We start from the raw sequence: 27,895 nt of genomic DNA on the forward strand, positions 1-27,895 counted from the left end.
CATGACATTCTTGATCAGACTCAAGAGACTTGTAATATGTTAAAGTCTTGGTTCGTGGCACACGGTTGTTCCCTATCCCGCAGTAGAGGTGTTCACCTGGTTGACCTCACCGTTTTGCAGCTTTATCTTATTCCCTGGCGGTTTAGCGTGGTAGGCCCACTGCAGACCATGAATCCTCGACGGTCGAGGGAGGGCGCTAACAAATAAAGGCACTCAGCGCAGCTTGCGCGAGGCTCCGAGGAAAGGGCCGAACGCTGGGAACAATTAAAGAGATTCAATTGAATTCAACAATTTAGGAGATTACAACTAACTACCAGTAAACCTAAATCCAGTGTAATGACATAACCATGGCAGCCGAACATTGTTCGCAACTTGAAGCCGGTGGGTGTTGTGCTTGTGTATTTCACTTGGACGTTAACATAATACTTTCAGCAGTTAGCTACAGGGGCTAAGCTAGGCTAGGCTAAGCTAATGCTAGAACTGAATGGCTTGATAATGCGTCCTTCTGTTTTCAGAATTGTATTACCTGATTGCCAGATTTCTTCAGTCGGGACCGTGCAAAAAATCTGCAAGGGTACGTTAAGTGTTTTAAACGCGGTGTGTCAACGCAGCCTTTAGCATAAACGAAGTGTGGTTTAACTGTTTATAGATAGCTAACCCGCTGTGTGTGTATTTCAGATCCTGGTGGAGGAACTGGAAGAGTATGAGGTAAGCCGCGCTCCTCTTGCTACATTAGCTAGCTTTATTCTCGCGTTTCATGTGCGCGATATCTGCCGCTTTTCGGCTTTATTGATGTGTAATATCTAAGCGACAACTATTAAGTTGTATTAAGAGGGAATATACATGGTATGAGAACTCGACTCTTGCGTTTACCACGCGGCGCTTTTCTCTCCAGTTGATCCCGAAACGGTGGAGTTGGGATGGGAAACAATATAAGCGAAACTTCGATGACTGGGTGAGTGTAATAACTTTATCGCATCATTGACTGTCAAATTCTTACTGTAACTTTTGTTATGAATCGTACGTTTTTTTTTTTTTTTGTGGTAGGATATTTAGTTTTGAAGCGTATGTCTCTTACTCTGTGTTAACGTCAGGAATGATGAACAAGGTATAGTTTACGAAAGGTTCATAGTAAAGCGATATCTTTATAATTAAAAATGTTTTGTTTTATTTTTTCCCTTATTGTGTGCGGGCTGAAGAGGAGGGGTTAAACGAGGGCAAACAGAACAAGGCGGGACTGGTGATCCTAGGCGTCACTCAAAGTTCCCTATCCAATCAAATACCAGTTACTATTTGAGTAAGCCCAGGATAAGGCGAAATTTGACTCTGATTGGTCGTTGGGCCTTAGTCTAGTGTGTGTGTGTGTGTGGGGGAGAAGGGAGACAGAAGGGGGTGGCAGAGAGAACACGAAATTAATTGTAATATCTCATGCAAGTTTTGTAGGCTTGACTACTACAGCTACCTTCATATTTTAAGATGCTTAATCAGAGAAAATTAAGTTTTGAGATGGGCCTTCTAACTAAGTACTCAACATGTTTGTACTTTTGCATTTCATAATTGCTCTTTTGTATTTCAAAATACTAAGTTAGTATCTTAACATTTCGATTTAATATTTCAGAATTAGTTGGTGGAGGTTTTTTAGTAGTAGTAGTAGTACTTTATGTGGCAGACATGGGCTGCTATACTTTTTAATGGTGTCAACCACATTGCTGTTCTCTCGTATCTATCAACTGTTGAGGGTTTTTTCCCCCTGTATGTTTACAGGTGGCACTGAACCAGCATATCCCTGCAGATTACCTGCTGCGCGTGTGTAAACAGGTGGGACCACTGATTGACCAGCATGTTCCACCAAGTGTTCCTGGGGTCTGTACCTTACTGGGCACTGGAAAACAGTCTCTTCTCCGCACGGCAAAGGGTATGGAGTTGACACGCGCACACACACACACACACTAGGGTTGTGTCGATGAATGATATCATCGTCCATCGTGATTGTTGACAGACATTATGATGGGAAGCAACCATCGTGATGCCACGCCCCCACATGCCAGTCACTAATTCCTGCTGTAACAGGCTAACACATAAAAAAAACCTTTCCCTGGAAATGAAATTGAGCCTACTTTAAAGGCTGTCAGCCAAACAGTTATCACCTTAGTCTACTGTCTTGTAAAATAAAATACTTATTAGTCTACCATCTTATTCAAATAATTCCTGACTGTGACGTGAATTGTGACTGTGACGTGTCATTGTCTTTTTGTAGCCTACATGTCTTGCAGGCCTATAGCTTACATTGGACGTAAAATATGTAACCTAATGTTTTAGCAGAAAATAGTCCTATTGAATTATTATTGTTAGGCTACGACTAGGACATTCTAGCACTCAAATATTTTTGCGAGGCTACAGCGAGCGCCAAATGCGTCCTTTTCCTCTGTGTTAAAATAAACAATTTCTTTCGATAGGATCAGAAGGTAGCCTATCCATCTTTCACTGTAAGGCTTATATTTCATGCATTTAGCAAAAGTCCCAGACGGCAGCGGAGTGGTAATCGGGATTCGTTATTTGTAAAAGTTTTTTTTACTTCGCCCTCCTATTATATATATTATATTATAATTGCCTGAACTGCGCGATCGCAGCCCTTTACTTTCACTTCCTGCCGTCTTCATAGTCACCACAGACGTAGCCTGATAACGTGGGATGCTGCATAGCGTACTACTGAAGATTTTTTTTTTTAAGTGTGCTCAGGTGTTTTTGAAAGCTAGTAATCAACTATTTGTTGTCAGCAACCTGTTTCTACCGGAATCTTTCAGATGTAAAGAAACTGCCTTTAGGCAGTGTCTCAGAATCTCTGTCCACCTCTTATGTTCCAGTCACAAGAACTTGTTCCACACTTATTATCACCTCTGAAATATGAGACATCTTTATTTTCCGTCTCATAGATATATGTTACAAACAGCAATGTGGTCAGAGAATGGATTTTTGCTTGTATTTGCTTGGCCTCTAGGTAGTGTTGATCTTTGGATGCATCAGCATATTCTGAATATTTCAAATGGTACCACTACACCAGAGTGGCTTCTGGAAAAGGCACTGGCCTTTTCATTTGGCACGTTAATTGCTTTGTACAGTATAGTTTTATATACATTGTCACACTTCAGGTACTGGCACAACTGCCAGCTTTGTTGCTAACACTTTTCCATGGTGTTTTACTTATCCTGGTAGAACTGACTCTCGATCTGGGGTGACAAGGCTCAAGAATGATCTGCTCTTGTGATGCAGTCGTTCACTGGGCTCCATCTAAAAACCTCAGGCATTAGAAGCAGTTATATTAGTACAAAGGCTGTGGCAGCTAGCTTTGCGGCTACCTTATGTGTTAGCACTGTAAATGGCACTGCACAGTTCTCCTTTTCTAAGCACACTCGTACTGCCCAAAATAAATGATTTGAGCCGATTCATATAAATATAAAGTCAGTGTGAAAGTGGTCTCGCCTGGAGTAATGACAGAAAATGTGAAACATTTGCTTGCTGTCACACAGCTGCATACTTGTGTTTGTTTCACCACACTGAATAGACAGTTGTTGAAAATCAAATTTAAACACTGATTGATTGTATTAATCAATCAATCTAATGTTTATTTGTCACATACATTATACAGGTAGCCTATAAATGCAGTGAAATGCTTGTTCCACTGACTCCAAGACTGTGTGTGTGTATATGTATGTATATATATATATATAAAGGGAGAAGAATAAAGAAAGTGCAAAGTGTTTAGGCTATGCTGGAGCTCCTGCTACAATCCTCATTTAGATTCCTGATAGCCTGGGTGTAAAAACCTTTCCGCATTCTCTCCGTGTTGGACTTCAGGCAGCGGTAACGTTTCCCAGACCGTAGGATAGAGAAGAGACAGTTGTTGGAGTGACTGGGATCCCTGATAATTTTTCTTGTTCTCGACTGACATCTCCTTATGTAAATTTCCTGTAGGTTGGGTAGGGCACTTCTGGTGGTACGTTCAGCTTGTAACCCATACATGAACACAAGATGTTGGTTTCTCTACATGGATTAAGCCGAATCCTAGACTCGACTCTTGATTTTTGCTGGAGATCTTCATCAAAGGTCTGTTTTTAGTTCATGTTTAGGCTCGTGTCCATGGTTCAACTTAACCCAACTCAGCCAGATGGATTGCTTTGCATTTTCTCGGCTTATCCATCTGGGAACTTTCCGTTGGAGAACTTCTGGGAAGGGACAAAAATACTGGTTAGCTGATTGGATAAACCATCTGTCTATCACCACCTATGTTGGTGATAGACAGGCCAAATCAACCAATCAGATCAACGAAGCGTATGACGTACTAACAGAGTGTCGACGCCTCAAAACCAACGCTGATTGGCTGTTCGTTTGGCGAACGGCTCCAAATTTTCTCCATCGCAAGAAGCCAGACTGATCTGCAAGTGGAAAAATGGAGGTTGTGAGATCAGGATGGTCTCACAAGGCTGGTTATAACTAGGAAGAATGTTAGTCCTAGTACTGTATAGTGCCAACCGCCTCTTAGCACTTCCATTGCACTATGTAACATTGTGGTTTCACTTGTGCATACTTGTGTTTTCACCACACTGTATGGATAGTCATTTTAACATTGGTCTACAATGATTTTGTTTCTAACACCAGATGCATAGGTTTGTGTCAATGACGTTGCCAGGTAGAACATTACAGCCCTTGTCCTTTAATAGTGCCAACTCACTCTTAGTGTTAGCATTTCTTCTATACTGTATTACAGAATGCTACCACTGTCTGTGAATAGTTTAAGCATTCCTCTTTGTAGGTTCTTTCTGGAATGTACTTTCCTCCCCACAAATCTCACCCTAAAAAAAGGAGGGTGCAGAGGTGTGAAATGCACAAGCTATTAGTTCCTGTTTCAGTCGTCTAGCAAAACATCAAAATGCCTCTGGGTGTTAGACATGTGAATTGTAATGTGTCACAGTTATGGTCCACAGTTCTCGCTATTAATCGGGTAATGTATGCATGCATTCATTTATTTATCTTCCTCTCTCTCTTTCTCTCTCTCTTTCCCTCCCTCCCTCCCTCTCTCACTCTTCCTCTCTGTGTGCATCTGTCTGACACAGGTTGTAACACAGTATGGAGCAGTTCCACAGTGGCAGCGCTACACAGGGGACGCCCACCAGAACCTCCAGTCAGTGTGGAGGTGCCACCCAACTTCGGTATGCTTTTCCCATGGTGCAGCGGTGTCCATAGTAATGAAACCAGCTTCCTGTGCTCAGTGCTGTTTAGGGATTATGATCAGATTTCTCTTGCATCCAGACGCAATACCTTGAATACATGACAGAACAAGAGAGAACTAGAGCAGAGATCATGTATCGGCTTTAGCTCAGCTGCCCTGTGAAAGTCGCTCATGGGGTTCAATGGCACTGATTGCTCTCTCTTTCCCCAGCATCTATCATGGGTGCTCGACAGACTGCAGGCGTCGCTCGTTTTGGGCACGCCCTCCCTTCCTCCACTTATCAGCACATGAAGATGCACAGGCGAATCCTGGGGCACCTCTCCTCGGTTTACTGTGTGGCGTTTGATCGCACGGGACGACGCATCTTCACAGTAAGGAGCTCTTATACATCAGTCACAGTGTGTGTGTGTGTGTGTGTGGGGCGGCGGCGGCGGGGGGGGGGGGGGGGGGGGGGGTGATGCTTAAAAGATTGTGAAGCCTACCAAGCTGAACATTCAGATGATTTTGGTGATTCCTTGCTCAACATGTTTCTGGTATGAGACACATATTTATTGTGTTCCACAACAGTTGTTGTGGCTGCTGGAGTTATTTGAGGTGTTGATGTATTTAATGTTGTTGTCAAAAATGTAAAACTTTCAGTGAAAATAGTTGATATTAATCCCTGAAGTCTGCTCCTCCTTGCTCCTTGAATGATTAGGAAAATGCATGTGTATGGTGTGGGTTAGAGTAGACTAATATGAGCTGCTTCCTGCTGCATCCAGGGTTCCGACGACTGCCTAGTGAAGATATGGGGGACAGACGACGGCCGTCTCCTAGCAACTCTCCGTGGCCATGCGGCAGAAATTTCGGACATGACTGTCAACTATGAGAACACGCTCATCGCCTCGGCCAGCTGCGACAAAGTGATCCGCGTGTGGTGCCTGAGGACGTGCGCACCCATCACTGTCCTCCAGGGCCATGCCGCCTCCATCACATCCATACAGGTCTCCGTCGCCTCCTGGCTGGACAGCCTCAAACTGTTGTAGAACTAATGCTATGTGCTTGATTTTAAATTTTAACTTTAAATTTCCATATATGGACTAAGCCTAGTCCTAGACTTAATCCACATACAGGTTTTTTTAGTGGAGTTTTTCATCTTAAATTTGTGTTTAGTCTGGCACTAGGCTTAATCCATGTATGGGAAACTGGCCTTAAAAGGGTTTGCCAGGACTTAAAGTTCTCAGACACTTTACTAGAATTCAGGCATAGGTCTGAGTGTGAGGTGTCAAGAATCTTAAATGTATAGGCCCAGACAGACGTACACATCAAGCTGTATACATTAAGACATGCACAGAGCATGATTCACCTTTGTTTCACACTCATCAGCATATCTGTGTCCCCCTCTACCATGTTCAGTTCTCTCCAGGTACCACAGGCTCTGCTCGGGTGCTGGCCTCCACAGGGGCAGACGGCATGGTGTGCTTCTGGCAGTGGAACGCCCTCACCATGAAGTTCAAGTGAGTGGGATTGGGCATACAGTTTTAATTCCTCTGCACCCACTGTGTGTGTGTGTGTGTGTGTGTGTGTGTGTGTGTGTGTGTGGAAGCTTGAGATTGTACAATTAATGTCATCACTGCTGATGTGTGTCTTGTGTAGTGACCGTCCAGTGAAGTTTGTTGAGCGTTCACGCCCAGGTGTTCAGATCTCCTGCTGTTCCTTCAGTTGTGGTAAGTATGACTGGGTTGGCCTACTTCACCTTAGACACACACGCACACGCACACACTTATTTACTTGCCATTCAGAAGAGAAGGTCTGTGGAAATTATGGCTTGCTACAAGAAAAAAGCAGCTGAATGTTTAAAGCAATAAGGCCAAACCTTTGGTTGCCCATTCTGGGTGGTACAGAGCTTGCTTTCCTTCATAATTTGCTATATGGATTTGCCTTAAACATAAATGTTATAGAAAATAAATGTACATGGGAATAATTGTGTGTAAGACGTTTTGCTTCAATACAGTCAATTATACATGGATGACATGCCCAGCTTGTTGTGAACTTAGGAATGCTTATGGGATAGATGACGATTGCTAGTGATCAGGCATTTCTTGGTCACGCCATGTTGCCACAGTCAGCATTTCCCCATAGTTTTATTGCTAGTACATCTAGTGCTAGTATTTCATTTCAGTGCCCATACATGTTTGCAGTGTTCAGGGACCTGATTTCTTGACTTCATCTTCACTGTCTTTCCTCATTTCCATTGACAGGTGGGATGTTCCTGACTACAGGAAGCACAGACCATGTGATCAGAGTATACTACTTGGGCGCGGAAACACCCATGAAGCTTTCGGAGCTGGACGCTCACATGGTGAGATGGCACAGCCAGTGAAAGTTGGAGATGATTAAGAATGTGATTGAAATGGTATCTATGAAGGAAGGTGTTCTCTGTGATCATTCAACTCCCTCTATTTTGTTTTTCAGGATAAAGTGTTGGCCGTGCAGTTCTGCAACAACAGTGATGGGTACGTTCAGAATCTCAGTCAGACTCCGCAAATCCCTGGGGCTTCCCCCATTGCCCCAGTAGTGAGTAGGAGCAAGTGACCTCCCTCTTGATTCTCCTCTTGTGTGTGTCTATGCCAGTCTTAGGTTTGTGAGTGGCAGTCGTGATGGCACGGCGCGGATCTGGCACTTCCAGCAGCAGGAGTGGAAGAGCGTCTGTCTGGACATGAGCGCCCGTCTGCCTGGGTGAGGGACTGTCCCGTCACTAGAGGGCAACACCGAGCCTGTTTTTTATTTTATTTTTTATTTGTGCAATTATGTATTTTGTTGCTCATACATGCACATGAGATTAACCTTTGGGCAGACTTGTAAGAGTGAATGGCCAGACCATTTTGGCTAGGTAGACCTGTTGCACTGGGTAAATCTGGCTAGATTAAAATGAAAATATCTGGGTTAAGCCTGATGAGGTTAAACAGAACAGTCAAGCGAAGAATAAATATGAGAGAGCACATTTGGATTATGATTGAGCAAGCAAGAAGCAGATGCCAAAATAATAGGCTAATGTGTTCTGATTTACGGATGTGGAAGAGGGGGGTAAAAAATAGCTCATAAATAGAAACGGTCAACCAAGTGCCTAAATCCTGAGGCTTTTGTCATTGCGTGCGTGTCTTAAACAGAAGTGCCATGGTGTCAGGAGAGGACAAGTCCACCAAACTGGTCGTTACGATGGTTGCGTGGGACCGCAGTGACCGCATGGTCATCACTGCTGTTTCTAACTGTCTGCTGAAAGTGTGGAGCTCTACCAGTGGCCAACTGCTTCATGTGTTATCAGTAAGTGGATGAGGAAGTGTTTGGATGAGGAGTGGTGGGGACTGTTTTTCAGTATAAATTTCCTTTTTAAATGAAAGGGTCTTCACCAGGAGGTGGTTCCGTGTGGATTCATTTGCTGTGAAGTTGGGTCTGACTGGCTTGTTTAATAGTTTGTGTTATTATTGTGCAGGGTCATGATGACGAAGTTTTTGTGCTGGAAGCCCACCCGTTTGATTGGAGGATCATGCTCTCTGCCGGGCATGATGGGAACATTTACGTCTGGGACCTCAGCAGGGGAACTAAGATCCGAAACTTCTTTAACATGGTACAGTGGTTGAGTTTTTACTGGTGCATTGTGTGGGGGGGGGGGGGGGGGGCAATGTGCTGGATGAACATAGTGTACAGTACAGTAACTTTCCTCCCTCTCTCACTATTGTTCTTACAGATTGAGGGACAAGGCCACGGTGCCGTCTTTGACTGCAAGTTCTCGGCTGATGGTCAACACTTTGCCTGCACAGACTCTCACGGCCACCTTCTCATATTTGGTTTTGGATGCAGTAGGCTTTACGAGAAGGTAAAAACGCTTTTGTATTGCTGATAAGCATAGGAATAAGATGCTTGACATGCTCTGTTCAGAGCAAATGTTCAAACATACAAAATATTTTTACACTACTGAGTTACACTTGGTACCTTGAAAGTACCTTGATCATGGACGTCATCTGTCTCCCTTCCCATCAGATTCCTGACCAGATGTTTTATCACACGGATTTCCGCCCACTTATTCGGGACGCCAATAACTACGTGTTGGACGAGCAGACCCAGCAGGCCCCCCACCTCATGCCCCCACCCTTCCTAGTGGATGTGGACGGAAACCCTCACCCGCCCATCTTCCAGCGACTGGTCCCGGGCAGAGAGAACTGCAAAGACGAGCAGCTTGTCCCCCAGCTGGGCTACTTGGCCAATGGTAAACTAGTTTCTTAGCTACATGGCCAATGGTAAACTAGTTTCTTAGCTACATGGCCAATGGTAAACTAGTTTCTTAGCTACATGGCCAATGGTAAACCAGTTTCTTAGCTACATGGCCAATGGTAAACCAGTTTCTTAGCTACATGGCCAATGGTAAACCAGTTTCTTAGCTACGTGGCCAATGGTAAACCAGTTTCTTAGCTACGTGGCCAATGGTAAACTAGTTTCTTAGCTACATGGCCAATGGTAAACCAGCTTCTTAGCTACATGGCCAATGGTAAACCAGCTTCTTAGCTACATGGCCAATGGTAAACCAGCTTCTTAGCTACATGGCCAATGGTAAACCAGCTTCTTAGCTACATGGCCAATGGTAAACCAGCTTCTTAGCTACATGGCCAATGGTAAAACCAGCCTCTCAGTAGGAGCTGCAGGATGTCTGCAGATATTTGTGGTTGTGTAGCTGGTGCCCCATATTTCGGTGGAATGATGTGCTATAAAGAGCAGCTTCAGCATGTAGGTTTACCAGCTTTCATCAGCCTGTATGAAGTTGTTGGGTGTTGCACCACATCCAGTGAGTTTGAATGTCCCGAAGCACAAGGTCTCATCCTGGAGCGATCAAGGTTCTGCAGAGTTCAATTTATGCAAAATAATCTGCTGAATTGTGTCAGCACTGCACAAGTCAAAAGAAGGTCAAAAATGGGAAAGGTTGGGGAGAGGTGTCCTGTGTGTGAACAGTAGAGTAATGTTATCTGATGTGTATGATGTAATGTACTGACAACAGTTTGAGGATTTGAACAGGTTCCCACCTTCATAATGGATAGTGAAGTACTCTTGCTTTGATGTAACCATTATGTTTCAATTTCAGTTAATATTCATCATTGACATTCATCTATACATTTCTCATAAAATATTCGATTTTCTTTTATTATTATTAAACTAATTGTTTAATTACACTAAATTGCTGAACACAGGCTCTGACTGCCAGTGTGGGCTGGGTTTCCCTGTATGCAGAGTTGGCTGAATGGCTCACTGTAAGCTGTGTGTTGCATAGTTTGATGTGAGCACAATAAGTCTTCACACAAACATCACAAGGGCCCACAAGGAAAAAAAGGCACATCACTAACATTAAAGTTACACCAACTGTTTGTGCAACATAGATGTTCTTTGCCAAACAAAACCAGGTCTGTTTAGACCCTTAAGGTGTATCTGCCTGATACAAATCCTACATATGCTGCTATTGTTGTTGTTGTAAAATGCAATTTTGTTTGTGTGCCTATGAAGTAACGCCTGTGTGGCTTTGCGCAGGTGACGGGGAGGTGGTTGAGCAGGTGATTGGCCAGCAGACATCGGAGGAGGAGGAGCAGGAGGAGAGCCCGCTGGACGACCTCATCAGACAGCTGCAGCAGCAGCAGGACCAGAGAATCGACCCAGCAGATCAGCAAGCAGGTGAGGGAGACACTACTGCTCTTTATGGCACATCAGGCATATTCCACCCATGCCATTTCCACAGTAACTATTTTGCTATTTAAAAGGTTTTTGTCATTGGTTTTTTTCTGTATCTGTGTAGATATTGCGAAGTTAATACATAACTATGGCTTTGGCTGATCACAGTCCTTGTGCACAAAAGAATAGACTTCCTCCGGTCATTTCACCGAACATGACATGAACTGACCAGAACTGAACTAGGCACTCCGATGCACCTTCTCCACTGAATGTGATCTTGCAGGTGCTGAGGGTGAAGGGGCTCTCCTTTCTCCGCCCAACGTGGGCCTCCGGCGGAGTGGCCAGGTGGAAGGGGTGCGGCAGATGCACCACAATGCCCCCCGCAGCCAGATGGCCACCGAGCGAGACCTGCTGGCCTGGAGCCGGAGGGTGGTGGTCAATGAGGTCCCAGCCAGCATGTTGAGGTACAGGGGGATTTAGAGGGGACATGGGGCACCCAGTCTGGCTGGTTTTGGCCATGGCCTGTGTTGCTGTAGGATTTTATTAAGTCTAATGCCGGCCTTACATGGTACAATTTTCGTGCAATTTCACAGCTGACGACTAAAAAAGTCTGACAGAAATCATGGGAGTTGTACAGGAGTTGTGGCGCACTCCCGTCAGCTAGATCGTTTAGTGTAAGGTGCCCATCTGTAGTGTTAATTTCGTCAGACGAGACGAGAGGAAATATGTTCGTCAACGACTTTTTTTTTCATGACTAAGACGAGACAATGACGAGACGGCAGTAATGTCCTGAAACACTAAGACTATCTTAAGATGCATTATTGTTGACGAAAAAAGACGAGACTAAAATGTTTCGCATGAAATAAAAACTAAGATAAAATCTCTCTTCATTTTCGTCTACAAAATGAGAAGACCGAATACCTAGCTGTTACGTTTTCAAAATATTCCGAATGAGTTCATACGCAGCTTTCCTGTTGGCTAGTCTACGTGCTGTTGCTGCAACCCTGTGGCTGCAACACGAAACTACATGGAACAAGAACACTGGAGATTTCTGCCAGAGTTAGTAAGATAACTACCTAAGCTTTATGCCACAATGCTACATACCCAGAAGTTGAAGCTTCTCTCATACAAATTAACATCCCCCAGAATGTCCATACGAAAATGTTCATGTAATGTCAACTATTTAACTAGTTAGACTGATGATGCAAAGTTTGGAAAAATATGGAAAGTTCGCTTGCAAGTTAGCTATGGCTAAGATGGAGAGTCTGTTTGGGGAATGTGTTGTGTTTGGGCGCATATCGCCATCTAGAGGCGGAGGCAGAGTAAAACATTAATACTTTGGCCTACGACAGTGTTTCTCAAACTTTTTTAGTTTTAGGACCACTTAACTAACCCTAGCTAAAAAAAAAAAGATTAGACCTACTTCAACAGTAGCCTAGTCTACACAATAGGCTTACTCACTGAACCACCTTGCTTATTGTCTTTGCACTTTGCTTATTGTGTGGATTCATACTGTATGATTTAAACTGGCATATCTTACATAGACAGTGTTGCAGAACTGTTTTTACATACAAGTTGGTTCAATATTGCAAACAACTCATCTATATTATATTTTACCACGTCTGCTCGCAGACCACTTGGGATAGCTTGCGGACCACCAGTGATCCCCGGACCACACTTTGAGAAACACTGGTCTACGAATATGACAGTGGTCCAGTCAAATCTTTTACCGTCTGTGGTCAAATCCCAGCAGAGCTATAACTGTAGCTCGACTTACCTGTGCATGTAAACATACAGACTGACAAAAAATCAGAATGAGTAATTATAACAGACTTTTAGTCGACTAAAACTTGAATAACAAAAATGATATTTGAATGACTAAATATGACAGACTAAAAAGGACATTTCGTCAACAACAACAGCTGTTTTGAGTCAAGGCTATATGCTTATCATCAAGTTATTCAATAGGCTAAAGAAAACAAACATTTTTGTGGAATGATGCATCATATAAAATTTGCAATGGTGTGACTCAAAAACAGTCTCTGGTGGCCTATAAGTGACACTGTCTGCCACTCGTTGCTTGTCGCTGGTTATGCTTTGCATGTGTGGCATTCTGAGACGTTCTTTAATTCGGGACCATCATCGCTCGTTTCAATTTAGGACCTTGCAGTTGGAACTGTCGTTTGCTTATTCAAAGTCTAAAGACAAGTAGCCTGGGCTATTCATATAGCATCACACTCTGTCTGCCACTCGTTGCTTGTCGCTGGTTATGCTTTGTGTGGCATTCTGAGACGTTCTTTAATTCCGGACCATTATCACTCGTTTCAATTTAGGACCTTGCAGTTGGAATAGTCGTTTGCTTATTCAAAGTCTAAAGACAGTCCAAAGTAGCCTGGGCTATTCAAAGTGTCGGTTTATTGCACATCATTTTTTACGTCATTTTGAAGAGCCACCGCATACCTGTGTGTTTTGGCGTGTTGTTGCAAAATCCGCGGAGTTCACTTTATTGTTGAGATCAGACATGTTAAGTTTTTACCTGTGTAACCTACAGTGATCCAGCTCTGCCAAAGCCCTGCTTCTATCCTCACTGGTAGCTTACAGTACAGTGGTGTGTGGGAGGGGGAGTGGCTAGCGCCGAAAGCCAATGTACTTCTTTTACCGATATATTTAACGATATCTTTTGCATATCTTATTCAAACAACGTCAAATTTGCCACTGCACTTACTCATGCCCATAGCAAGACACCTGCCAAGTTTGAAATCAGTCTGACAAACGTTCAGCGAGATATGCGTGCCACAGACACACACACACACACAGACGCTTCTTGCTTTTTAGATAGATGTAAGATAGTACATTTGTTATAGCCTTACGTAATTTTTTTTTTTTTTTTTTTTTTTTTTTTTTTTAAGTAAAACAAGTAATATTGATATAAAAAAAAACAATGCAGTTAGGACTATGAGGATCATCTGGTTACTATGCACTTGCTACACAAAATGGATGCTTATGGGTCCAGAGTTGCATGATGCAAAGATCAAGCAATAGTAAAGCATCAGGGATCTGTCAAGTTATGTGGAGGACAAAAGGGCTCTCACTAACACCACCATTGAATGATCATGTTTCATGCATCCCCATGTATGCGGTTGGCTGATGTCTGTGTGTGGTGTGTTTCAGAGTTATGGAGGAGAGTCGGCAGGCCAAAGGAGAGTCCGAGCGCTCGTTATACAACACGGAGAAGAGGAGGAAACCTGTGCAAAGTGCCACACGAGTGAGTCAAACACTTTATGACTCTAATCAACTGAGCTAGACAAGGAGGTCTGTTCCAACAGCCCAGTTGACGCTGACCTGCTCTTGTCCTGTGTGCGTGTGTTTGCGTGTGTGTGTGTGTGTGTGCGCGTGTGTTTGTGTGTGTGTGTGTGTGTGTGTGCGTCCCCGTCCCAGGCTGAGCCGGAGTTCATGTCGTTGCGCTCCATGCGGCGAACGCAGCGCAAGAAGCAGCAGCAGCAGCAGCGCCACTCCTACCACACCCGCTCGGCCCGCGAGCGCCGCGCTCTACGCCGCACCGCCAGCCTCAGGTCGCCGCACGGCTCCGACTCGGACAGCGAAGCAGAGGTAGGGCTACAGGGTGGGGCTAATCTAACCAACACTGCTGGGTGGCCTGAGTTAAGACACCCCTTGCAAAGGTTTTAAAAAGGTTGAACAGTCTTGAGAAATGCTCTTAGCAGAGGCAGAAGTAGTCCTAATTTTAATGAAAGTACTTCAGAAAGCTGTTCATTGTTTGTGGGTTAACGTGTGTGTGTGTGTGTGTGTGTGTGTGTGTGTGTTGAAGCAGCAGGAGGAGGAGCAGGCAGATGCCAGTGACGCCTCATCAGACGGAGAGGCTCAATGGCAGAGTGACAGCAGCTCCAGGTTTGTTGTTGGTTTCCAGTTGATAAACATGACCTCAGCCAAGCAGCGTTGCCTCATTACCATCAATGATTGAACGGTGTGGCATCGTGGGATGGCTGATTAGTTTTATCTGGTGCTCCAGTGTCTGGTGTCGAGGACTGTAATAATTCAAGTTCAAATTACAATTTTCTTTTCTCTCCTCTTTCTCTGCATGTTTCTACAGTGACTCGTCAAGCGAGTACTCAGATTGGACTGCCGATGCAGGGATCAACCTTCAGCCTCCGAAGCGGTCCACCAGGCGTCCTGTCAGAGCCCCGGCCAGCAGCAGCTCTGAGAACGAGGGAGAGGCCCAGGGTGAGGGAGAAGAGGAGGAGGAGAAGAGGAAAAAGAAAGAGGCAGAAAAGAAGAAGAAACCAAAAGAACCTAAAAAGGTCTGACATTTCTATTCCTGTTTTCTAACCTAAATGAACTCACAACCATTGCAACATATAATGGACAAAATATATGCTCTCAACGTATGGTTTGGTACTATGAGAGATCTGACTCAATATTTTAGATCATGAAATAAGTTGCTTATGAAGGCCTCTTAGCTGTGTATCTAATGCTGTGCTTGATGGGCACTGTAAAAACTGCAAATTGTTGGTATGTGATGTTGAAACGTACGCGTGTGTGTGTGTGTGTGTGTGTGTGTGTTTAGCCCGGGTCGGGCAGTGCATCTGCTGAGTGGACCCCTCCATCGTGGATCACAGACACCACAGCCCGCCGACTGCCCTTCGTGCCTCAGATGGGGGATGAGGTATGGAGCTCGAACCTTTAGAGACAAATGGTCACATGTCAACGTCTGTGTGTCAGGGGTGTTGAGTTTTAATGCACAGAGTCAGTCGACAAGTTGAGCAGAATTGCATTCTGCATCTAGAACTCTAGAGCCAAATCATATGTAGAGATGAAGGAAAAATACAGTCTTTATCATTTTTGACTGTCAACAAGTAGCTGAAATCGTCTCAAACTCTCGTTCACCTGTCTATAGCTCATCTACTTCCGTCAAGGTCACGAAGCGTACGTACGTGCAGTGCGTAGGGCCAAAGCCTACAATATAAATCGTCTGAAACAGCCCTGGAATAAACTGGATCTCAGGGTAAGATGGCCACCTGGGGCTAACTGGCCTCCCCACCTTTGCTGTGTGTTATCTTCCTCACTACCATGCATTGTTTTCATGTATTAATGAGGTCTGCTCTTGGTCTGTGTGTTCCTGTTGCAGGATCAAGAGTCGGTGAAGGTGATTGGCATAAAGTATGAGGTGGGCCCGCCCACCCTCTGCTGCCTCAAACTGGCCTTCCTAGACCCGCTCTCAGGGAAGATGACTAATGAGTCCTTCAGTTTAAAGTGAGAACACACACACAAGTTTGTTGCTTTTTGAAGCATTTTTTTTTTTATAAAATTGTATTGGTATTATTTTCTAATTTATATTCAGCAAAAAACTGTGCTGGTGGTGTTTGTAAGGTGTTTGCGTGCCTTCTCGGTGGTTAGACCAGTGCTTTAAATCAGAGCCCTTCGTTCTTGTCCTGCAGGTATCATGACATGCCTGATGTCATCGACTTTTTGGTGCTGCAGCAGTTTTACAACGAGGCAAAAGAACGCAACTGGCAACCTGGTGAGTCAGTTTGCCATAAATTCTGAGCCTGTTGCTCATCCCATGTTCTTCACAGCCATTAATGTGTTTCTCTGTGTGACTAGATTCGAGATTCAGGAGCATAATCGATGACGCATGGTGGTTTGGATCAGTAGAAAGCCAGCAGCCGCTCGAACCAGAATATCCAGATAGCCTGTTCCAGTGTTACGATATTAGGTATGCGTGTGGTGTATTGAGTGTGCTGAATGTGACTTTTGTCCTGTTTTCGTTTCCAGAAAGGATTGAAGGGGAATCAGTCATTACAGTATAATGTCTGTGGTGCGTTAGGACTTGCCACAAAATAAAGTGTGAAATGCTAATATAGAATGTGTTTAATAGGTGGGACAATGGAGAGACAGAGAAAATGAGTCCATGGGATCTGGAGCCGATACCTGAAGAAGGTAGTGCAGCAAAGTACAGCTTATTCAAATGGCGGCCCACATGTGGCCCACATGCAGCCCAGATGCAACCTCCCAGTGGCCCAGCCCGTGGTCCAGACAGAAACGCGAAGAAAAGCAGGAGAGAAGAAAAAAAAACACATTTTGCGAGCCTTCAGAAATTCCTATATAAATATCTACAGCTTACAGACTATGAATGCAGCACTCCGCATAGCCTTACAACATTCAGTTACAGCTCTTATATTGTTTTTTTTGTTTTGTTTTTTGTTTTTTTTGGGTGTCTTCGTGAATTCAGTTTGGCTTTAAAATTCATTCAAAAGCTTATCAACAGTAAGGGTGATTTGACATTTGACAGACACTTGTGTTTAATTACTTAAGGTCTCTAATTTGTAAATAAATTTGGAATCTGTCCTAATTCGTCTGCAACTGTTTTTTGACGTCAAGCTCTCTCCTCAGATGGAGTGCGCAGTGGGCGTTTTGAACACTCTGAATTAAACAAACAATAATTCCATCAACACAAATTGACCAGAGTGTGCTCATAGTGTGCAGTTTACGAACACACCCAAAGAGTCACATCTGACGCAGAAACATCAAGAAGTTTGATGCACTTTTTGATGTGCCTCTGTCCTATGTGACCAAATCCACAAGGGAAACTACAGTATGAATAGACATTGCTTGTTTTTCAATACGTTCATTTGTGTTGGTTTAAAGATTTTGTCATTACCTGCTGCTAAATGTCTAGCCCAGCTAAATTTCTTGGTTTGAAAATCTGGCCCAACCTAATTTGTAATTGAATAGCCCTATGTGTAGTGAGATCATGTTATGTGTTGTGAGATCATTCACCTTATGAGACTTTAATATTCAAAGCCTCATAAATGACCAATTGTTCTCTCTTTGCCCATCTAGCGGAGCTCCCAGAAGAGTTTGGAGATTGTGTCCAGGTGTCGGAGGCTGAGTTCCAGTCGCTCCTGTACAAACCCCAGGAGGGAGAGTGGGGGGCGCAGACGCGGGATGAGGATTGCGAGCGAGTGATCCAGGCCATCGATCAGCTGCTCTCTCTGGGTACGTGGCACACGCCTGCACCACGGGCCCAGTCACTGGGATTTGATACTGACGAGTGATCGATATTACTCTCCTTTTACTCACGCAAACATTGTGCAACGATTTGCCACTTTTTGAGAGATACTGTTATCAGGCAACTTGTTTTGGTATTATTTTCATATGACTATACCATATTCCGTCAGATATTTTGAAAGACGGATAAAACGAGGTGCTCCCACCAGCCATCCAAGATATTCACTTAGCAGGCAACATTGTTGACTATAGACCAAGACACCATTTTAGCATGTTAGCAAGCTTCTAGCAGTGCCAATAAGGCTCAGGGTGGTGTTTGCAAGGTTTTGCACGCCTTTTAAGGCAGCTAGCTCACTAGTCTTGGAGCAAAACCCGTAAGTGTTGCTTTTTAAATATTTATAACACATTAAGAAATGTTTTAATATGTCTACTAGTCTTTAATATTCATTTGCTTGGATGCTCTCAGATGTGGCGAAGGAGTTTAAGAGTCCTGTGGATCTGAGGGATTATCCCCTCTACTGCTCTGTGGTGGCCTACCCCACTGACCTCAGCACTGTCCGACAGCGCCTTAGGAACCGCTTCTACAGGTAGCGCATCCTGGCTCCCAGTCAAATAACTCGTCTCTCCCTCTCCCTCCCCCTCCCTCCCTCCACTTACTACAGTTCCATAGTTAAGATCTTATAATTGTGGCCCCATTGGCATAAACCCGCCTTGTCGACCCTCTAGGAGAATTTCTGCTCTCATGTGGGAGGTACGTTACATCGAGCACAACGCCCGCATCTTCAACGAGCCACAGAGTCCCATCGTCTCTGCCGCCAAGATTGTTACTGATGTACTGCTGCGCTTCATCAGGTACAGCAAACCAGCAGATGCTTACTCACTATTCCTCACCTAGTTAAGCTTTATAATGGGGGCCCATTACAGACAAGTGCACAATTCTCATTCTTTTACCGTCTCTTAAGAGCTGTGTGCACTGCCAATGATGGACAAATGTAACGATAAAGTTATGAGCATCCACACTGAATAATCTTTGTAAGAAGCTTTAACATATAGGTGGATTCTGATGGGATAGCATTGTTTTGAGCAGCTTGAGCAATATGTAAAAATGTAGTTTGTTACCGTTATCGTAAGAGCTCTCATTGGCAATATGGAGGGGTCTTGAAGGTGTTATGACCATGAGAGACAATTGTGTATGTCCATCTCTCTTGTAGCGATCAGAGCTGTGTGGACATAGTGGACCTTTACCACAGGATGAAGATGGAGCTGAGCAGTGTTGAAGAGGAGGTGAGGCCTTCTGGTCTGAAGATCAGCCATGTTTTCTGAGCAATAATGTGATTGGGTCATTTATGGTTTTGGTGCTGAACATCTCTCTCTTTCCCCCTCCCTCTCTCTCTCTCCTGTTTGTTTGTGTGTGTCAGAATGATGTTGACTCCGACACCCCAGGGACATCCACTGGTCAACAAGTGAGTATTGATGGTCATTTTGATACCACTGATGAACGACTCAGTCAGGACCCAGTCAGGCAGTGGTAGGAAAATTCAGGAACAGAATAAGACATGAGTTCTGATTCTGCTGATGCTGATACTCACAGCATTTCAGTTGTTAACGTTTTAGGCTTTCATTTTCAAAGATGGGAGCCTGAACGTTGATGTAGGGTTTATTTTTGTCTTTTGAAAAATGTATGAATAGCATATGGATCGACCCTCTCAAGCCTCTGGGGCTTAACATTAATTAACACGGCGCTTCCAAAATAGCCCTAATGTACGCATATTAAATATCCTCCTGTCCTTTATCCTCCATCAGCAGAGCGGGTCTGGGGCTCAGAAGCGAGGGGTCGTGTTGGACATCAGTGCGTGGAGGAACCAGTGTAAGGATCTCCTGCGCAGGATGATTGACAGCCCCGACTCCGAGCCGTTCCGACAGCCCGTTGACCTCTTTGAGTATCCAGTAAGTCCCCTTCCCCTTTTTTTGTGCTTCTCACCCTGGTGAGAATGCATGGTGTGCAGATGACCTATTGACCTGCAGGCTCTCTTGATGACCTATTGACCTGCAGGAGTTTTGAGAGCCTAGCATTGCCATGAGCTGCTTCTTCAAAGGCTTATGCTAACATGTCTGTTCACACAAAATATCGTAGGTGGTGCTACCGTGGCTATATCAGTTATAAGGAATTTTATTCAGTGGTTTAAATGTAACTTTCCCTTCTGTGTTTTGCAGGATTATCGAGATATCATTGACACTCCAATGGATTTGGGAACTGTGTCAGAGACACTAGCTGTAGGGAATTACGAAAATCCCTCAGAGTTTGCCAAAGACATCCGTCTGATTTTCAGTAATTCCAAGGCATACACTCCAAACAAAAAGTCGAGGGTGAGAAAAAGACTATTGTCACACTTTTTGTCTAACTTTTTTTTTTTTTTTTTTTACACTAATGCACCATTAGTTTCATCGTTTCATTAGTGATTCCGGGTAAGAAGTGATCAGGCCTAATGTTTTCTGATAATTCACAGATTTTCAGTATGACTCTGAGTCTGTCCGCATTCTTCGAGAGGCAGATCATCGCCATAATCTCAGATTATAAATCTGCTGTACAAAACCAACGGAGAAATCGGCAGAGAATGAACTACAGCAAGCGGTTACAGGACTCGCCACCAGTCAGGTAAGAAAACATCTTTAATGTTTGTTTTAAAAAGAATCCTTGTTGGCAAACTGCAGTTGATTAATTAATCTCTTTGTGTCATTTTGCTGTAATCCTTTAGCCCTAAAGGGAAAAACAAGTCTTCAGGGAAGAAACCAAAAACCCAGCAGAGATCCAGGAGCCGCACACGCAGAGTTTCACAAGGTATGAGCTCCGTCACCCAGTCCAGCCCACTGTCCTTTGTTTGTTTGTTTGTTTGTGTGTTTGTTTGTTTGTTTGTTTTACTTGCAAATCCATATGAAAGATGCAAATGTCTCTGCAGCCTCAGAATCCAATGACATTTCTGTGGATGAAGACGGCCAGCCCTCGAGTTCATCTTCCTCGTCGTCGTCCTCTTCCTCCTCATCCTCCTCCTCAGGGCAACCAGGGGCCAACAGATTAATGCGCAGCCGAGGGCTACCTGCCAAAAACTCTGGTATTGAAGCCTCTGCACATCTTTACTTGCCAAAAACCTCTGCATATCTTTACCTTCCAAAAACCTCTTAATGCATGCAGAACACGCACAAGGTTACATGTAATATTTAACAAGTTTATCAGCACAGTGCTGTAACCCTTTGTCATTACAGAAGTACACAAGTATGGTGTACAAACCGTTGCACTGGAAGTCTGCCTGTAATGTAGTGTATCTAGAGTGGACGTAATATTTGTTTGTGTTTGTTTTCCAGAACTTTGTAATGGGCCAACTGTCAACGGCAGCCGGCAGTCGCACAGGAGAGGCACTTTGCGCACGAAACAAATGCCTGTATCTGGCAGTTCATCTTCATCCTCCTCCTCATCATCGTCCTCCTCTTCCTCATCCTCATCCTCTTCTTCCTCGTCCGAGAGCGAAGAGAGCGACGTGGAGGTGGGGCAGTTTCCTGATGGTGGCGACCACGATTACAGTAAAGCGCCACGCCTTTCCCACAGAGACAAGGGCAAGGTAGCCGTCGTGGCGAAGAGAAAACTGACGGGCCACGAAACGATAGCACAGGCGAAAAGACTGCGGCTGGATGAGGAGGTTGAGCAGCCAGTGGAGGAGGAGGAAGAGGAGGAGGAGGAGGAGGAGGAAGAAAAGGAGGTTGAGGAGGACTCTGAAGAGGAGCTAGAAGAGGAAGAAGAGGAGCAAGAGGATGATGAAGTCGAGAGGGACGAGGAGGAGGAAGAGGAAGAGGAGGAGGAGGAGCAGCAGAGTGGAGCAGCCTTGCCACGGACGGCTGCTGGCCAGAGGTCAAGCCAGCGAACAGGGAAGTCGGCCCGGGTCAACACGCGCAACCAGGGCCGACGGACTGTCCTGTACAACGACGAGTCCGAGGAGGAGGGGAACGCAGCGGACCCGCTCAACCTGGGCAGGTCGCGGTCGGGTCGGGTGCGACGCATGACTGAGAAAGCCCGGGTCAGCCACCTCATGGGCTGGTCACACTGACCCAACCCACCCACCCAGCCCTCCTCTCAGACTCACTAATACCAATACTGCAGGGATTTTGACTTTTATCATTTTTTATTATGTTTTAAAAGATTTTGTATAGTTTATTTTTTTATTGTAATTTTTTTTTTCTTTTTTAATTATTTTGATTTGTCTAGGAGTCTATGTTTACGGACAGTGGTGCTCTTTGTATCTCCATCTTTCAGTTTCTCCCCTCCCTTTCTCTGTTTCACACTCTTCATTAATACTTTCTCTTCTCCCCCCATCATTTTCTCCTCTGCTCTGTTCGTCTGTGTGTGTGTCTGTGTCTTACTTCCAAGGAAACCTCTTGGTAACAATCTTTCCAATAATCAGCCACCCCAGCCTTACTCTGCTCCAGGGCCTTAAAATTAGCTCCTCCACGTTACATCCCCTCTTCCTCCTCTCATCGCCTCGCCTCTCACCGAGACACTGACCAGCTGTGGAAACCCCAACATGGTGCTGTTCCATTCACTCTCAGATCAAAAACCACAGTAGCTTTCACAGTACAGTTTGGAAGCCCCCCCCCCCCCCCCCCCCCCCCCCTTCATGTGGAGATGGTGCTGCTTTCTTCTTCCCCCTCCACTGATCATTCTGTTGTCCCGATTTCTTTTTGAAAGACCCCCTCTTGCCCTCCTGTCGCCAGGGGCATGTGTGTTGCCTGAAACCGGGGATGGGTAGGTGATTGTGTAAAGAGCTGCAGTCTGCTGGTTTGCATCTGGTCTGATTTTGGAGTTGTGGGCTCATGGCTAGCACCGACCCATCTCTCTCTTTTTCTCTCTCTCCACTCCTCACACTGAAGACTGTTCTGAGACCACCACAAAATAATATTTATATTTTTATTACACTGTTTTATGATAGATGTCGCTTCCTAATAGTAGTAAACATTTTGCACATGGGTAAGAAAACATCTATGGCAGCTGATCGGTGGATGGCGTCGGAGTCCATCGGCCAGCTTCGTGCTTCCTCATTGGTCGAGATTCATCTGGTCAGCTACAGGCCATCTGAAGAGCAAAAGACTATTATTACAGTGATCACCTATAGACTGTTTAGCTCTGAGCTTTACTTTCTGCTTCCAGCAATTTAAAGAACAATCATCTTTGGTGCCAACCTCTGAACTCTGGTGTGATTTTTGATCTGAATTGTAGCCTGATGGTAGTGTGCAGTGGATGAATTGGGTAGACATTTATATATATATATAATTTTTCCTTCTGTGGTCTTGATCAAGGCCTCACACAGGATGCACAAAACCTGCTCCTAAGAGAAGATGAAGAGTCACTCTGGTCTAGTGTTGTAGCAAGTGTCACTTAGAGCAGATAACAGGTTTTTTACTAATGTCATCTCTTTACACGTGTCTTTTCATATGTCCCTTAAAATGCCCTACGCTCTCTAAGCTCCTGTCTCGATTGTTGTATGTTGCGAATGATTTCTTTACTCTCAACTTTTCATAATACCTCCTCTTCCTCCTCTGAAGGAAGGAGACTTGGGACTTCACCAAATGTCAACCCATCAACATGGTGCACAAATGTATGACCATCCAATCAGCATTAATGTGACTACAATTTGAGCCAATTCCTCATCTTGGTTTTCGGTCTCTCTTCAGGGACTCTCTTGTGTTAATGGACTGAGTGGTGGAAAAGCCACTGTTAATATGATGATGTTTTATAGATGTAATAAGCTCATGTGATTTGTCTTTTTTTTTCTACGCATATTTTGGTTGTGTTTTTTATTTTGATTAAAGTATACAAGAATCAATTTTACATTTTCATGTCACTCCTACATGTTTCCTTTATCAGAGAAGGGGATACAATTATCATCTTATGGATCATTCATTGTAATTTATCAGTTTGAAATGGAGCAATGAAGTACATTTTTTTAATATATTACTTAATTGCGGGTTAGAGCAGGCTTTTACTTGATATGCTTTGTATATGTCTGTCAATGGTGCTGGTTGACCAAATCTAGAGAATTGATATCCTGGATAGAGGATAACTTTAGCCCTCTTTTAAATGATTGATATCTGATAATGAGAGAGTGATAAAGAAAACGTAATCCTGTTTTTTTTTTTTTTTTCTTCTTCAACAGTGGTGGATGATAATTCATCTTAAACAAGCAAATAGTTCAGCATTGTTTTTATGTGCGACAAATACAGTGGCTTAGACTGTTGAAATGTCATACTTTAAAGCACAGATTATAAATAACCTTTAAATACGTAGATTTGGGGAAATGAGACAAGTAAAGAAGGTATAAGCCGGGCACAAATAATTGAAGGGGAGGAGTCTAATATGGTTTGCTTTCTTTGTGGAATGACATCATCAAAAAAGTACTTCAGAACATGTGATTCTGACGTATCATTTGTTCCAGTCCAACACGGAAGTATTTACAAGGCTTCTGAGAGTAACCGTCTCTGGTATCATCGAAAACGCTGAAAACAATCCGAAATTTTGTCTCTGGAAGTGTTCAAACGGAGAAAGTTTCAACATGCCGAATTTGGACAGTATCCTTTACTAAAATCGGGCCACATGAAATTAGAGAAGTTGAAGTGAATGTCATGGCCAGGTGAGGTGAAAGTATCGTAATGCACCGCAGAATTTATTTTTGTTGACTTAATTTCAAAGAATAGTTGTTTTTTACTTGTATCGTATTTCAAAAAAGGATCATGTGGACTGTAGTCTAATGTATTTGAGCTAGCAGCTACACGTTACTGAATGCAATGCCTAGCTTCTACCTAACGTTGGTAAGAGACTAAGGAAATTGACTTGTTGTCATTTTGATGTAACCTAACATGGAAATCACAGCCTTGACTTAAGTTAGCCTAGGTTATTTGCCCATGTAGCTTTGATTAGAATGATTCGATGAAGTCTAGCATTCTAGACCTCTTCGTAGTTATAAATAGTATAATCGAGCTAGCTGAGCATATTTTGTGATTATGAACTTTTCCCGAAACCACTTCCGCACTGAACTGTGACGCATTACACATGTATCCACAGTTGCGTTAAGTCACTTGGTCCGACCTCTGAAGTTCGCCCAAAGATTGTTAAGGCGGAGCCTTACCGTACCGGAGATCACAGTATCCACTCGAAGGCCGAAGAGGACAAAAGTGTGTTAAGGAAAACGTCTGCATTTCAGACTTTTTCATCCCCGCGAGAGTTTAACAGGTGCGATAATTCAAAATCCCCATGTTATTTTACCATAGGAAAAATCGCCAGATACGGGATGTCAAAGATGGCTGCTTTTTTGTAGGCGAACTTCAGAGGTCTATTCTATTCTATAAAATCAGATGCAGTGATTAGTGCACCCTATGGACCCTTTCAACAATAAAAACAAAAACAATGCTTGAACGTTCTATTTGGGCCCCAATCTACTTCCTCTGCATTAAGATAACATATGGAATGTTAAAAAGGAAGTCTTGTGGGGCCAACTATGATGCTGATAATGGAACTCTCTTGAAAGGGTCCATAGTAAGTCATCTGAGCGAAGCTGAAAACCTACTCGAAATATCCAAGCCTCTTAAAAAGGCAACAACTTTGCTAGAAGCAGTGTTGTAGGTAGACCTTACAACACAAAAAACCTTAACTTCCTCCACCAGAACATCTTTTCAACCTAAAGTTTGCTGCCAAAGAGCTGCAGCGGAGCTCAAAAAAATGTGATAAAGAGGAGAAAGTTGAAAAGGCCAAAGTGAAGAAGGTAAGGTGAATGTGATGTACACTAGACCATATAATTAGTTGTCAGATGTTTAGTTTTCATAGTCTATGTTCATTTTAACTTTCAGGCCATCCAAAAAGGAAACATGGACGTAGCACGCATCCACGCAGAGAATGCTATTCGACAGAAAAGCCAATCTGTGAACTATCTCAGGATGAGTGCACGTGTAGATGCTGTAGCAGCAAGGGTTCAGACTGCTGTCACTATGAACAAGGTAAATTCATACTACTAAAAGGACCTTGTGTAAAAAAAAGAAAATATTATACATAAACATTTGCACACAACCATCCAGTGTAGTCTACTACGTGATACGCAGGACTACGCAGTATACCCACTTAAAAAGCATCACCATCTCAGTTTACCCACTTAAAATAGGCAAGGATAGGTATTAACTTTTGGGGTTGATCACAGTATACCAACTACAGCTAACTAGACTACACCACTGCAACCCTCATAGATTGAACTGTCATATCTTCTACTGTACACTTGCCTTATCTGTATGTTCTCATAAGTGAAGGAGTTTTGATGTACAACTGGCATAACTTTCACCTTTGTCACAGGTGACAAAGGATATGGCTGGCGTTGTTAAGGGCATGGATGCTGTGCTGAAGAGCATGAATCTGGAGAAGGTAATACTATCATGCTGTCAGTTACCGGTACTTAGGTTTAGATACTGTTTTAAACAAAGCTCTGTTGAATGCTCCAGCCTAAGAACGTGAGGTCTCTCATCCTCCCTGCACCCATCTGGTGTTGCATACTACATAAAATCACAAAAACAAATGTGTTGATGGAATGACAGTGGTCCTGGGCGTGCTGACATCTGGTCCGGGCTGACAAGATCAGCTCCGGGCTTCACTTCAGTGTGTTGTTGCGTAGGCATTGTTGATGTATTTCAGTGTCATTGAGTTCTGTTTTGGTTTATCTGCTGAAGTATCTACAATTGAATTAGTTATTTCCTGTGATTATATTGTTTCCTCTCGAGGGTAGTGCTTGTCGTATCAGTAGCATGTCACTGATCAGTTCTATTTTTGTGTGTGTGTGTATGTGTGTGTAGTTAAATTATTTTATTAAAAGTAAAAATGGTAATGTGTTTTTTTTTCCATTGAGCAGGTCTCGTCTTTGATGGATAAATTTGAACGCCAGTTTGAGACCCTAGATGTCCAGACTGCTCAGATGGAGGACACTATGAGCAGCACGACCACACTGACCACCCCACAGGTGACGACCACCTGTAGTCTCACTAGTAGTACTCACTAATACTCACTAGAGTCAACATCAATGGGTTTCACTTTCCATCTGAATGCATCTTTGCGTGTGCCGAGATGATGGAATATTTTTGTCTGATGTTTCAGGGTCAAGTGGATGGTCTGATGAAGGAGATGGCAGACGAAGCAGGGCAAGTGTCTCAAACATTAATACACACACACACAGTTCATCTTTCTCACATTTGTCTCTCTTCCTCTACAATGCACACATACACTGAAACAAGCCTTTAGAAATGATACTAAATGTAGTGTGTGTGTGTTTGTTTGTGTGTGTGTGTGTGTGTGTGTGTGCGCGCGTGCACACTCTTTTAACAGACTGGATCTGAATATGGAACTCCCAGAAGGTCAAAAGGGATCGCTTGCTACAGCAAGTGTGGCATCTGCAGAGCAGGTAGGATATCAGAAATGTAACTCATGCTTTATTAATGGAGAGAAGGCATTGACAGTATTATTTAATGGATTCCATTTTGATTGAGAAGACACCATTTGAAGTATATGAAATCAGATTTGTTTTTTGTTTGTTTACGTGAAAGTTCAACCATTCTTATGTTTACAGGATGAGTTGTCTTCAAGACTTGCCAAGCTACGGGACCAGATCTGATACAACTGACATCGAAACTGTTGGGTCATGTATTGGTCTGCGTGAGTTGTTACTTGTTGCATTGATTGCCTTTTTTTCCTCTGACCGCAATGAGATGAATGCAAGTGGATTGGTGTACGGGTGGGAGTAAAGTTAAGAAAAATAGTTTCAGAATATTATAATTATTTTCTTTTGTTTTAGTGTCACAACACTAAAGCTGCGATTACTGGTATATGGAAATATTTACAGTTTTTAAATTATTATTTTTTTCTCGTTTTTGTACACT

At 43.6% G+C, this 27,895-nt stretch overlaps 2 protein-coding genes across 4 annotated transcripts in view; both read left to right on the plus strand.

The window, feature by feature from the left end:
• Positions 1 to 214: 214 nt before the first annotated feature.
• On the plus strand, positions 215 to 23,819 carry brwd3 (bromodomain and WD repeat domain containing 3). 3 transcript variants are annotated; one of them, XM_042093874.1, is made up of 40 exons: positions 215 to 381; positions 516 to 574; positions 679 to 708; positions 896 to 955; positions 1,765 to 1,915; positions 5,112 to 5,207; positions 5,438 to 5,598; positions 5,989 to 6,210; positions 6,623 to 6,723; positions 6,863 to 6,933; positions 7,468 to 7,568; positions 7,682 to 7,722; positions 7,841 to 7,945; positions 8,377 to 8,530; positions 8,700 to 8,834; positions 8,955 to 9,083; positions 9,248 to 9,473; positions 10,781 to 10,921; positions 11,202 to 11,382; positions 14,090 to 14,183; positions 14,357 to 14,527; positions 14,745 to 14,824; positions 15,027 to 15,234; positions 15,501 to 15,599; positions 15,831 to 15,938; positions 16,062 to 16,186; positions 16,372 to 16,454; positions 16,538 to 16,649; positions 16,812 to 16,873; positions 17,777 to 17,932; positions 18,411 to 18,531; positions 18,671 to 18,796; positions 19,156 to 19,228; positions 19,363 to 19,407; positions 19,748 to 19,891; positions 20,159 to 20,311; positions 20,452 to 20,600; positions 20,701 to 20,783; positions 20,902 to 21,054; positions 21,305 to 23,819. In XM_042093874.1, exons 1-40 carry the CDS (start codon positions 348 to 350, stop codon positions 22,039 to 22,041), a joined length of 5,280 nt encoding a protein of 1,759 aa, XP_041949808.1. In that variant the 5' UTR covers positions 215 to 347; the 3' UTR covers positions 22,042 to 23,819. The 3 variants fall into 3 exon arrangements, with proteins under 3 accessions (XP_041949808.1, XP_041949809.1, XP_041949810.1); XM_042093875.1 differs by having other exon boundaries at positions 19,751 to 19,891; XM_042093876.1 differs by having other exon boundaries at positions 14,748 to 14,824.
• Positions 23,820 to 24,397: 578 nt separating this feature from the next.
• LOC121710070 (charged multivesicular body protein 1b-like) overlaps positions 24,398 to 27,895 on the plus strand; it is a 3,718-nt gene continuing 220 nt past the window's right edge. The window contains exons 1-8 of the mRNA XM_042093948.1: positions 24,398 to 24,556; positions 25,649 to 25,746; positions 25,832 to 25,978; positions 26,325 to 26,393; positions 26,875 to 26,982; positions 27,117 to 27,160; positions 27,345 to 27,420; positions 27,586 to 27,895. The exon at positions 27,586 to 27,895 is cut by the window's right edge and continues 220 nt beyond it. Of these exons, the coding sequence (XP_041949882.1) occupies positions 24,541 to 24,556; positions 25,649 to 25,746; positions 25,832 to 25,978; positions 26,325 to 26,393; positions 26,875 to 26,982; positions 27,117 to 27,160; positions 27,345 to 27,420; positions 27,586 to 27,630 (603 nt within the window). The 5' untranslated portion in view covers positions 24,398 to 24,540 and the 3' untranslated portion in view covers positions 27,631 to 27,895. The remainder of the gene's footprint in view (positions 24,557 to 25,648; positions 25,747 to 25,831; positions 25,979 to 26,324; positions 26,394 to 26,874; positions 26,983 to 27,116; positions 27,161 to 27,344; positions 27,421 to 27,585) is intronic.

Source organism: Alosa sapidissima, chromosome 5 (genome assembly GCF_018492685.1).
Source record: "Alosa sapidissima isolate fAloSap1 chromosome 5, fAloSap1.pri, whole genome shotgun sequence".
Taxonomy (NCBI): Eukaryota; Metazoa; Chordata; class Actinopteri; order Clupeiformes; family Clupeidae; genus Alosa; species Alosa sapidissima.

Excerpts from the sequence above, each read along its gene's own strand:
- brwd3 (XM_042093874.1), top strand. The coding sequence starts at position 348 with ATGGCAGCCGAACATTGTTCGCAACTTGAAGCCG. Across the intron at positions 7,946-8,376 it reads ATGAGCGCCCGTCTGCCTGG|AAGTGCCATGGTGTCAGGAG; the intron begins GTGAGGGACTGT and ends TGTCTTAAACAG. Across the intron at positions 16,455-16,537 it reads AGAACGCAACTGGCAACCTG|ATTCGAGATTCAGGAGCATA; the intron begins GTGAGTCAGTTT and ends CTGTGTGACTAG.